A 12,765-nucleotide genomic window follows, 5' to 3' on the forward strand; every position below is an offset into this window, starting at 1 on the left:
CCATTTTTTACCATTTTTTTACCATTGATTTTTGGACACCAACCTATGGCAGTGCTTTTTCAGAGAGCTTTTCTCAATATTTCGTAACAGAACCAATCTCCTGCAACTGTTTCTGTGGGCTTTTCTGCTTTTTAATGACTTGCTATTCTTTCTGGTCTTTTTTGTACAGTTTCACTTGTTATTGTTGTGCTTTGATTGCTTTAATTTACTGCTATTCGATGATATCTGATGTTAGCAATTTTCAAACTTAAGTTCAATTATTTCCATGGGTCTACCCAGAGTGTGACTTACTTGGATATTATCTATAGATTTTAACCAAAAAAAGGTCAAAGCTACCCTGTAGACATTTCAGATCAAGGGCAGTATTGCAGTGCTCTATTAAATGACAGTAAATAAATATTTGTGCAGAATGATGTGATCTGCCACAGGGTCATTCCAAAAAAGCAGGAAGTACGTGAAGACCCAAATGTCTTTTGAATTTCATTGCTACTTTAACCAAGTTGCAACAAGGCAAGCAGTCATAGTACTGTTTTAGAGGAAGCTAAACCTCTGGCATCTTCAGTGACAAAAATCTCTCTTCCAACAGGGCCTGAGGTATTGAAAAGTCACCTCAAGATAAGAGTGGACAGTACTGAGGAATATATGAAACTGCCTTACACCAGGGAAAGGTAATTTCTTCTGTCCAAACTTGGTGCCCTGCATCTGTTTTGGAGTACAACTCCCATAATTCCTAGCCATTGGTCATACTGCCTGAGGCTGATGCAAGATGCAGTCCAACAACATTGGGAGGGCACCAGGTTGGAGAAGGCTGGTCTACACTGACGGGCAGCACTTCTCTAGGCAGAAAACTTCCCTGTCACCTGCAACCTCATCCTTCCAACTGCAAATGCCAGGGGTTGAAAATACCTGGGACTTTCTGAGTGCAAGTTCACTAAACTACAGATGGACCAACTTAGTGTAAGGAAGTTTCATCTGTTGATACTATTAGTCCAACTATGTGGGCAATTTAGGATTAGCCCCAGCGTGAGAGTTAGCATCAATTCAGAGGTCTTGCAACTCAGATTTATTTAAAAAGAAAAGAAAAAAGATCTTTACCTCAAAGGTGAGTTTATTTTTTTCTTTGTCGGAGAAAGGAAATCTCTGGCAGACAACGTCTCTTAAATATTCCTCAACAAAGTCCATGGTTTGTGCAAACCGCTCCTTGATTTCATCTTTGGAAGTTCCACTGCTATCATAGCTGAAGAAAGGAAACGAAAAACTTCAAATGGGAGAATGCCATAGGAAACTTATAGTTCTTCTCCTTTTCTTGAGTCAGTCAGAAAGTACACAGAAAACTGTCATATGCCAAGTCAGACCACTGGGTCCATCTAGCTCCATTCTGTAACATTTTTTAGCATAAATATATTTTTAAGGCGGCTCCTGGAGCAAACATTCATTCTTTCCAAAAGCAGTCACTCCTGGCATTCCTGAATATGGTCCCACAGTAGGGCTGCTACAGGGCACTGTGCAAAAGAGTGAAAAAGCATCTAGGCATTTAATGGCCCTCGTTTCAGAGAACCATTTGATCACAAAATACTCACTCATCGATTGCAATTTCAGAAGGTATCTCTGACCACAACCGGGCATATTTTACTGGTGTCACTTGTTCTTGGGGATCGCGGTCAACGTGCATATGCAGCATCAGCCGGCAGAACGACGCTCTCAAGTCATAAGGCAAATTTTCATCGGACATGCAGCGAAGGATGAGATCTACATCTAGCTGGCCAGATATTTCATTTATAGCCAAGTATTGCCGATCAAGGCACATCCTAGCAAAAAGATTCAACTGGTACCTTTGGGAGTTAGGGGAGAAGGAGAAGAGTATCATTTTGCTTGCCTGGGACTGAAAGTTAGAAGATACCTCAGAGGGAACAATTCAATGCATATTCTGATGCAGCAGCAGAAATAACACTTCTTCAGGAACAGAAGTACATTAGCAGTCCGTGGGAGGCTGAATTTGTCATATATCTCTGCATATAATTCAACATTACTATCATTTCTTTAAATCCAATTTGAAAAATATCCCAGATGAACTGCTGATGAACCTTTTAAAAAAACCCAATGTATTTTATGTACTTATTTTAAAAATTTGGACAAGTTCCACCAAACAAACATGGAGCCTCCAAACAATTTTAATGAGTTTATAATACGAAAGCAGATTTGAACAACCAATTTTGCCAATGATCAGTTAAAAATGTAGCTTGATTGTGAAGAACCAATATCACAGCTGTATGAAACTGTTGTTAGGGAAAGCATCATTTGAGAGCCACCTCTTTAACCAATTATATCAATTAACCTTGAAGTCTTCTAGAAGCTGGTTAACATTACATATAGCTAGAGTCAGTTGTATATACACTTCAGGTTACACTGCCGTAGCCAAATATCGCTTGCGGTGTTAACCTGTAGTAGCTGAGCACATCCCGGTCTTCCTTCTGCCCTTCTTTAGCATCCTGAGCCAGCTCTCTGATACTCTTACTGCGGACCTCTTTGTTGCTGTCTCTCCAGAATAACCAGACTTCTTCCTCATCCTCACCAACCTCCAATGAATTCTCTCCAGACGACAGCTCTTCAAATTCAAACCGAGACAGGACCAGTCTAAGAATTGAGCAAGAGTGAAAAGCAATTATTTATATTAAATATATTAATGAATCTACACAGGTTTCTTCTATTTGTTATCAGAAAGCCATTTTCTGCTAGTCAACCACGACATACAATGGCAACAGCACACCTTGGCGTAAGGTAAAGGCTTTTGTTAATTTTAAATCTACTTCATGACACACCTACTTCTAGGATTAAAAACTTGTTGAAGAATCCATTGTTCCAACAAAAATAATAGCCTACGTATTATCTGTATTTTCCCCAAACAGGAGGTGATTTTTTTTAAATAGGTCATTATTGTCAAGGCTCAGAACGCCGCAATCTTCTTATTTCTAAAAGGAAGTTCTTGAAAAACATCTCAACTTACTTGGTTTCAATGAGTATGTCTGCATTTGCTGGGTTTAACACAGCTTTACAAATCAGCTCCTGGGTCACTGGAATAGATTTGTTCATGGACACACAAAGATCTGAAAGGTAATCCAAGAATCTAATGGGGAGGGAAAGACGAAGCCCATTAAATTTTGTACAATGTTTCAGATGCTAAAGAGCTGAATTAAGGAAGGTGATAAAATATACCTCCCACCCACCCACCCAGGCCCTCAAAAGATTAAGGCTAGGGTATGCAACAAATAACTAACAGGATGCACCTAATCTACCAAATCATTTGTCATCAGACATCTCATTTTTAAAATCCCCTTTTCTACAAAACTAAAAACAACAACATAAAATCAAAGAATTGTAAAATTGGGAGGGACCCCGGGGTCATCTAGTGCAACCCCCTGCAATGACAGAATCTCAGCTAAAGCAGTCATGACAGATGGCCATCCAAACTCTCCTTAAAAACCTCCAAGGAAGGAGAGTCCACCACCTCCTGAGTGAGAGCATTCCACTGTCAAACAACTCATACTGTCAGAAAGTTATTTGTGGTATTGAGTTGGAATCTCCCTTGAATCCGTTGGTTTGGGCCCACCCAGTGCTCTTTTTCTTTAGAAAGAGCCATTAAGTTGTTGCAGCAAATGCCTCCAAAACACACACCCTAAAAACCACTGGTCCTACCCTCCAGAGCAGGAGAGAACAAGCTTGCTTCATCTTTCAGCCCTTTAGATATTTAAAGATGGCTATCACATCTCTCAGTCTCCTCTTTCCCTGGCTAAGCATACCCAACTTCCTCAACTGTTCCTCATAAGGCTAGGTTTCATCATGACTCCCACGAAACCAGTGTTTATTCACTTTTGAATCAGCAGTAGATATCACCCCATTATGCTGCATCCAGACATTATAACACATGGCAGAAGTAGGTGCCCCCAAAGGTATTCACTGGGTGTCTGCTGACAACAGCAAAGGGCACAGACAGTGATAATAACCCCTTAGATAACTTATGTTGTGCTCCTTGCGCATCATTACAACTCATGACGTTGTGTGGAAAGCTCACGAGTGTTGTTGGCATGTCAATTTCTCCAAGCAGAAAGACCCAGACAGGCATGAAAACAGACTACTGACCAATCGCTCAGGTAGTTTCAGAAAACCTACAGAAGTGTTTGTGCACCGTTTATTTTGTCTAAGCAGTAGAAGGAAGAGTCTTCTCTTACCTCGGCTCTCTGTTTTTCCTTACAAGGCTAACAAAGGTATCAATCTCAGCAGCAGTAATGTGCTTCTCCAACAGCTTGCGGTTATTATGGAGCAGTGCTGTTATAGTGTCTTCTGCCAAGACGTCATACCCAATTTGCTTCTGCATAAAGCCAAACTGCTTGGCTATATATTCCTTGCAAAGAGAAAGTGGGTGGGGTGGAGAGAGAGAGAGAGAGAGAGAAGATGCTTACATCACTTAAAAACCTTAGAGTGAAAGGAAATGTGAAATTATCCATTTATGTTGATTTCTTGATGTGATTTTTTGTTTTTAGGAAAATACTGAAAAGCAGGGTGTGCATGATCCTTTTGTCATATGAACTGCTGCCCAGTCTAACTTGGATCTGCAGTTCCAGTTTGCAATCAGCCCAATTGTTCATTGCGTGAGTCATAGTTTTTTCCAGTTTGGATCTAACAGCAAACAACTGTTATTATTGATCATTATTGGGTGTTGGTGGGGAGGCTAGAGAATGTAAATGATTCAAAAGCTTTCACACCAAGCAGTTCAGTTGTCCTTTATGGTTACGTTTTGGAGAAACACACCAGACAGTCTCAAACTCCTTGCTAACCTGGTTCTTCCTGTAGTCTTGTTGGGAGTGTCTCAAAACTCTGTAACAGAGCCGACATATGTGTCTGAAAGGAGCGTGGCGTTGGTCTCCAAGTTCTTCTAGTCTCAGCATTGGTCCATCTCCACAGTCAGTAAATGGTGCTTGTAATAGCTTGAATATCTGGCAAATTATTTTAGAAAGATAGAAGAAATGAATCAGCATTAACATTGCAGCACTAGAACCATGAGTATCATCTACAGAGTCTTGCCTTAGGTTTACTATGAGATTGAAGTGATCCTATCTACTGACAGCCACTTCTGTTTCACCAGAGGCCGTGTCTACATGCCAGGATCCTTGCCTACAGCAACTAATCACATGACAGAGAACCCTATATTGGGAAGCTGCTAAACTCCATCTTATGCAAATTTGCATTTTAAAAAATAGGCTTCTGAGCATGGCAGGCAACTCCAGACAAGCAAACTTCCCCTTCTAATCAGTTATATAAGGGCTGCTTCACATGTCACAGTAGACCATGGTTAAAAGTTTACCAAGAATGAGCAGATTGATTTCCTTCATTCCTCTCCTAATGTGAGTGGTGCTGGAGGAGACTCTTGAGAGTCCCATGGACTGCAAGAAGATCAAACCTATCCATTCTTAAGGAAATCAGCCCTGAGTGCTCCCTGGAAGGACAGATCGTGAAGCTGAGGCTCCAATACTTTGGCCACCTCATGAGAAGAGAAGAATCCTTGGAAAAGACCCTGATGTTGGGAAAGATTGAGGGCACTAGGAGAAGGGGACGACAGAGGACAAGATGGTTGGACAGTGTTCTCGAAGCTACGAACATGAGTTTGACCAAACTGCGGGAGGCAGTGCAAGACAGGAGTGCCTGGCGTGCTATGGTCCATGGGGTCACGAAGAGTCGGACACGACTAAACGACTAAACAACAACAAATGTGAGTGGGAGCAATAAGCCACACTCCTTGGCTGAGGGTTATGCCCAAATCAAGTACCATAGTTTGTTTTGCTCACACCATAACCGGGAAGTCAACAAGAACAATAATTGGCTTTAGATGATGTTTGCTTGGAGCAAATCTACATTACTGTCATACACTGGGTTGACTTTTTCATAGAGATATTCACTATGACTTCAATTCTCTCCCCCAGTTAGCATACGCCCATCACTGTAGATATTTTGCCCCACTATTCACAACTTACATTGAACAACATTTGATATTTTGTCGCCCATTTATTCAGGGTCCAATTTCACAAATACTTCTCAATTGAAATCTGAGATTCTGGACAGGGATTTATGTTGTGGCATCTCTATTTACAAGCCCCTTATCCCAAGAAGTCCAGACCATCAGCAATTTTATTTGTGACATCTATGTCATCAGAAACAACCTTATTAAACACAATTTACTGTACCTGTTTCAAAATATTTTGCTCTCTCATTAGCTTTTGTCGTTCTCTGTTTGGCTTTGAGAACATGACTTCAAGCACATCTTGTCCAGAATTTGTTCCACCGGTAACAAAATATACCAAATCTTCCAGCAACTTTGTAACAGACCTACAGTTTGTTTTTAAAGAAAATCCTAGCTGTTAATCCAAAATATAATATGAATAGTGAAAATACCACCCTCTTAAAATAAACACAAGCCACTGAGTTACAATGAAGGAAATACGCTCATATTAAAAACAGAGCACTGTATTCAGAGCCACCCCCAAAAATGTATTACAAGTTCAAAGTTATATTTTGAGTAATTGTTGAAGGAGAGGGGTTGTTACAATTCATAGGTATCGAAGAAATTGGTACAAGAAACTCATGCAAGATCACTACAATATGTAACAGTTTCATTATTGGCTCCTTTTCTAACATCTCTAGACTGCTTTAAAAACTAAAAATAACTTGATGCTTATTGTTGCAAATGGTCCTTTTCTGTACCACTCTGTGACATCACCTGAAAAGCAGTATATAAGTAACTTAAATATTAAATTAATGAATGAAATAAACAAAGCTGCCTTCTCTGTCTTTCAACCTTCGTCTTATGTTGGAGAACATATTTTTTCCATTAAGAAGCTTGCATTATTATTTTTCCTTACCTCCGTTCATTCTGGGTTATTGTCCCCTTTTCCAACTTGCCAGCAATTGAACCCAATACTTTGCTTGCGTCATTTGCAAAATCCAAGTCTCGAACTTCTGCAGGAGAAACTGGTACTATAGCAAAAGCTTCTTTGTCTTCTTTTACTGGAGAGGTGCCAATCTTTAAAAACAAGGCCATTTTAGTCACAATCTCACAGAGAAAACGCAGTTGTAATGAAGTCCGTAGGGAAACAATGTTCAGGTTCTCCAAACATTATTGTGAAATTGTGGTAGGAATAGTTCCATTACCACAATAGGCAATTCATTGTCTTTAATTATCATAGTTCAAGCCAAACTCATTGGTTCAGATTCTTCCATTACTTTTTTTAGTGAAGATTCTATTATCTATTGGATTTTATTTTATTTTTTAGTTATGAGCTCCAAGGCTATGATCTTCTGTTTCCCCCTTTGACTGCAGTGCTAAACCAGAAAAAAAAGCAGCGGGGAGGAGGAAGATGATTTGTTAACCACTTTGCTATCTTTTCTGATGAAAAGCAGGACACCAATGCTTGAAATAAATAATAGGATGAGAGACTAGCTACTATAAGGGTTGTGTTGAGACGGTAGAGGGACTTGTCGTTAGCCAAATGGACAAGCAATCAGCACAAGTATCATACCCTGATACACAATAACCTTTGCAAGGTCTTCCAAGAGATACCAGTACTTATTTCTTTCAATTTAAGATGCAAAGCGTTAATTTATGCTCTTCTACTAATCCATTTTAATAATGGACTGGGGTTGGTTGCACCCAAGCAATGCTGTGTGAATCATGTCCTAAATAAGAATTGTCTTCATCAGTATCTTCTCTGAAATAGCTTTATTGGTAGCAGAAGAGATGAGATTTCATTGCATGACTTACTTTAAGCATCACAGGTTTTTCTTCTTCTTTATCAATTGGGATATTGGTGCTGTGAACCCAGGTATTTGTACACAGATGTCTAAGTCTGACATAGGAGTTCCTAAAAAGAACCAGGTATTTTTTATATTATTAAGCTCTTTGGTAACCCAATACTTTTCAAACACATTTACAACACCTTTTCAATCTCCTTTTAATTTTTTACTTGCAAGGTTTTATTTCAACTGGAATATGAAATGCAGCCAAGTCTTAAATTGCCAGGTATTCAGTATGTAATGACTTCTATGAAGCCTGACTCAATATTTCAAATGATATTTCCCAGGTACCAATGGGATGCTAGTTGTAGAGGTGGGTTTTTGACACTGGGTTTTTTTAAGGTAAGATCCAGCTGCAATGGAATTCCCCCTTCTTCCTGCAGCCCTCAGCTATTCTGGAGGGGGGGGGGCAACTCACTGGCACAGATTTTGGGGGAGTGCTGTTTCCTAGCCATCAAGGAAGCACTGGAAAATAAGTCACAACTCTTTTTTGCAAAGGTGCTGCCTTTTGTAACTGTCTGCTGCAGTAAGACGGGTCTGGCATTTTAAAGTGGTCTCACAATAGCTGCAGACACCTTCATCATTTATAACATCTTACCTTGGGACAAGGCTGTCTCCCCCTCGTAAAGTAGTGGGGTCAAGCTCAAAGATCGAAGAGATATCATTTCCTTCAGGAACAGAGACTAAAGAGTATGCCATCTTCTCTGGAGCATTATGCAAGCCCCTTCTGGCTGCATCCTGGTCAGGATCCAGCTGTGGAAGAAATTGCAAATCAAATCAACATTGCAAAGCTGCCTACCCAGGCTGGAGGGCAGAGCACCTCATGGTTATAACTGAAGCATTACAAATACAGATACAGGCACAAGAACTCAATGGCACATCACAATCTAATAGGGTTAACTAGAACTGGGCAGAAGACTTAGAAGCAACAGTAAACCAGCAAGCTGGGTTGTGTCAAAGTCATTGAGAAGCCAAGACATAGCCTAGGTTTTTCCAGAGCTCCTCAGTCTCCTAGAAAGGACAATTCTACCCAAGTTAGGCAACCAAAATTACAGCTGCCAAGTTTTGGCAACCAACAATTAATTCATATTTGTTCCCATTGTTTTAAGGGCAGGTTGATATCCTCCTGACTCCCTTGTGTAGGGAGAGGCATTTTTTGGCCAAATCCTTGCCCCTGAAAATCTGCTCAGAGGGTTGAGGGATCCTCTGGAGGAGCATGAAAGGTGGTGTAGAGGGCTGCAGAGAGAAGGGGGGAAATAGTGGAAATTGCCTCCCACTAAAAATAAACCTTATGAATTAAAAAAACAACTGAAGGTTGTTGGAAAGGCCAAGGATACAAAGGAAAATAAATAAATTATCTTTTCTTTAATTTTTATAATAAATATGAAGGTGCTGGACCACCCTGAGATATGTGGCTATAGGGTGATACGTAAATTTAATAAATAAATAAATAAATAATATTGTTAGAGAGCTGAATTACAAGAAAGCAACCCTAAATACAAAAAGGCATACGATTTTTACTTGTAGGAAGTAACAGTTTCTATGGATGCATGCACATAAAATAAGTAACTGCAAGCGGCTTGTCCACGCGTCTTCCAAGAGGCAAGGTTGAATCCCTTGCAACTCCTCCATAGAAAATGTGAAGAATCCCTTCTGCAAAAGCACCTCACAACGTACTGTACTAGAAACATTGTCCAAGAAAACCATAGCAGTGCTGTAAGTGAAAGGAGGCAGAGGAAAAGCAAAATTCAAACCACCAAACAAATCAGATGAAGAAAGGTAAAGCCGGCCCTTACAAAAAGTAGAGTTTGGAGTGAGGGGAAGTAATTTAGTTGACGCACCACAAACAATGTATGGACGGAGCAGTAAAATGTAGATTTGGCCCGAAGCCTTGCTGAGTACACTGCCAGGTATTTCTAGTTCAAAAAGAAGAGAACTTAAAGGAGCCTGACTTGGTTGAAGTGGAGCTTCAGAGGAGTGGGAAATTTTAACCTTTCAGGTTACGTTCCAAAAGACGAAATTGTGCCTTCTGAGCAAGAGATTGACTGAGCCCTTGATGTCTTATTTTTACCATATGCTTATTCATCCAGTGACCAATTCCACACCATCTCGTCTTTTCTCTTACACACACCATTTTATTGTTGTAAAGGCGGCACCTATACCAGAAAAAAATTAATTTGCCTCACACTGTATTTATCTTGCTTATGGTCTAACCTCGCCACCTGGTGGTTAAAAGCAAGAAAAGAGGAAATAGTGCAAGTAAGACCTCCACCCTCTGTGTGTGTAAGAAACGTAGTTGTTTATTGGTTTGCACACAGTTTCCCCTTATGGCTTTTGGAATGTTGCTTTTTCTGTGTTGCAGTAATATGTAACAGAGGAGGAGGAGAAGATAACGATGCAGCCCTTATGCCAAGACAACAGCAGTGCCATATGGGCCTGTGCCACAATCATGAGGACCTACTGGTTCTTCTTTGTGACTGGCGAGACAACTCATCCTATACCCACAAAAACTTAGCATTCCCTACATGATGTAGTGCAAGCAAAATGAGTTAAAGGTAAAAAGAAAATAAGAAAATGAGGAAACTGGCAGCCATTGGCTCTGAACATATAAGGCAGAAATCTCTGAACCTAAATAAGCTAGTTCTTCTCATTAAAAGGGCCATGCTGCAACAGCGTCCTCCTGAACCCAAGTACTTTAGCCCTCTTCCAGCTTCCATTGTTTCTGCTTTCTTATTTGAAGCATTTCTCCCACTCTAACCAAAAGGACTCCCAGATTGGCTTACAAAAGTAATAAAAAAAAAAGCTCCCTGCTCTCAGGCCTACAATCTAAAATAAAACACACACAAGGAAAACGTGATGTGGAGGGAGGAAGAAAGGGGTAAGTTAAGGAACCTGTTTTTTTGAGTTACATTTATTATAACAACCAGCTGGGATGCAGCCTGAATGGAATGGCTGAAGGCAGATTGACTCTCAACAGAGGGGATGAAATAGACTCGCTTCACTTGTTAGCACTTTTCTCAGCAGTTCCTTCATTGTCTGCTTTACAGATTGATTTCAACTTCAATTAGCATTGTCGGATTGTAAGCTGACAGGGGAATGTTGGAAATTAGACATGTTGATGAAGGTGGGGATGCTGGCTGCAAGGAAAAGCAGCTGGGTTCTATATTTAGATGGATGTAAGTTGTATCAGCACCACTTTGGTGATTGACTGAATCTACTCTGTTTAACACAGCTATAAAGTGAGGAAAGGGGTATTGGGTGGGAGCAAAGGAAAGAAGGAACTTCTTTAATTCCCCCCCCTCACTAATATTTAGGTTCAGGGCTAGGGCGCTTCATGTGTGTGTTTTGAACACTCTGCAGGACCCTTCTTTACTTCATAACCATATAAAAAAAAATTGAACAACATTATTTTGTGTGATAGCTTATATCATGCATTCCAGGACCTTAAGTGGTAAATAGAATTTGGGTTTGACATATTAATGATGATTGCAGTGAAGACTTACCCATCCTTCATGCAAAGTCCCCAGACAGGTTACAGCAATTAAAGCAGAGTGTTTTAAACAGTTCAAAACAACTTACAATTGCTGCTTATAGTTTCATTCCCATCCCCCCTTCACCTCCCAGCATGATAAAATGCTGAAAATAGCTATGAGCAACAAGCAGTTCTCACAGCATTACCACGTAGAAACAGAAAGGGGGAAACCCCAAAATTTCTTTTTTAAAAATTATCCGAAATCAGCAACCTTGTAATGAAACTAACATGTTATTGAACTTCCTCAGTCTTTTTTTTTTTCAACAGTTTCAATTTTTTGATAAGTTTCCTTAAGGGCTTTTCCACATTCCCCGGCCCTCCCCAAGAATTCACAACTCTAAATAGGAGAGAGTATTGTCTGGGGTGGTAATCCAATGCCAGGAAGGAAACTGTCATTAGTACAGGGGAGGGAGCTAATCTTCGGTGCTGCCTCCTAAAGGCTCCCTAACCCTCTAAATCTGCTCTGGAAGGTCCTAAATGTGGGGGGGGGGCTGCAGGGGGGTATCTCTTAAAACCACATCCATCCCCCATTCTGTTGATGGATTCCTTCAGCCAGTAAACAAGCAGCGCTGAATGAACAGCACAGAATACCCACCTCTGCGAATTGCTGTGCACAAACCACCATTAGAAACCTTTTAATAGTTTCTGAAAGAGCTGAACAAGTCTCCTTAATTTAGCACTGAAATCATGTCCTTCTGGTTACTGACACTCCCACTGTCCTACACAATATCCTCAATCAGGAGATGGGATACAATTTCCTGCATCTGTACATACACTTTCTCTGTCTCTCTTTCTACATACACACACACACTTCCCGAGGTCCTTTAATTACAGCATCTCGCTTCCAAGAGCTTAGAACCCTGTGAAAATGCTGCCGCTCAATTCACAAAGACCTGCAGTTTCACCTCTACTATCCGCACCACGTAAACATTCCGAACTGCAACAGCTAGCTTGGCATATTCGAATGCTGACACACACATCCATACATTGGAGACATGACCTTCAACCTCCTACAGTCTGGAGGACAATCAGTAGCATCTGCATATACCATACTTCCGAAAGACTAAGTCAGGAGCGGGGAACATTCAGCTCCTTGTTTTTTCTGGTCATGCAGCACAGAAAATGCTTGCTCACTGTTCTGGAAACTTATCAACAGACACATCCGTTTTTTACAAGCAAGAGTGGAGAGTGACTACAATTTCAATGCAGGGATACAGTTTCCCTATGTCTAATGTAGATGAACTTTTGAGAAACACTGTTCTAACCAAGGTGTAACAAGGGCTTTATAACATGCTTGGATAAATAAAGGTGAGATTACAGCAGGCAGAAGGATAGCAGATTTGTTTAGCTAGGTATCTTACCTAGGTAACTAAAGATTACCACTGGAGACG

The 12,765-nt window shown here is 40.5% G+C and overlaps 1 protein-coding gene across 7 annotated transcripts in view; it reads right to left on the reverse strand.

Annotated features, from left to right (window-relative positions):
* ITPR1 (inositol 1,4,5-trisphosphate receptor type 1) overlaps positions 1 to 12,765 on the reverse strand; it is a 214,641-nt gene that overhangs the window by 117,825 nt on the left and 84,051 nt on the right. For all 7 annotated transcript variants that reach the window (XM_088662374.1, XM_088662377.1, XM_088662375.1 and 4 more), the window contains 10 exons: positions 8,441 to 8,595; positions 7,811 to 7,910; positions 6,912 to 7,072; positions 6,237 to 6,378; positions 4,833 to 4,991; positions 4,227 to 4,399; positions 3,005 to 3,124; positions 2,440 to 2,634; positions 1,581 to 1,832; positions 1,096 to 1,237 (listed from right to left, as the gene is read on the reverse strand). In XM_088662374.1, coding sequence (XP_088518500.1) covers positions 1,096 to 1,237; positions 1,581 to 1,832; positions 2,440 to 2,634; positions 3,005 to 3,124; positions 4,227 to 4,399; positions 4,833 to 4,991; positions 6,237 to 6,378; positions 6,912 to 7,072; positions 7,811 to 7,910; positions 8,441 to 8,595 — 1,599 coding nt within the window. The remainder of the gene's footprint in view (positions 1 to 1,095; positions 1,238 to 1,580; positions 1,833 to 2,439; positions 2,635 to 3,004; positions 3,125 to 4,226; positions 4,400 to 4,832; positions 4,992 to 6,236; positions 6,379 to 6,911; positions 7,073 to 7,810; positions 7,911 to 8,440; positions 8,596 to 12,765) is intronic.

The sequence above is a fragment of the Zootoca vivipara genome, chromosome 2 (genome assembly GCF_965207765.1).
Source record: "Zootoca vivipara chromosome 2, rZooViv2.hap1.1, whole genome shotgun sequence".
NCBI lineage: Eukaryota > Metazoa > Chordata > Lepidosauria > Squamata > Lacertidae > Zootoca > Zootoca vivipara.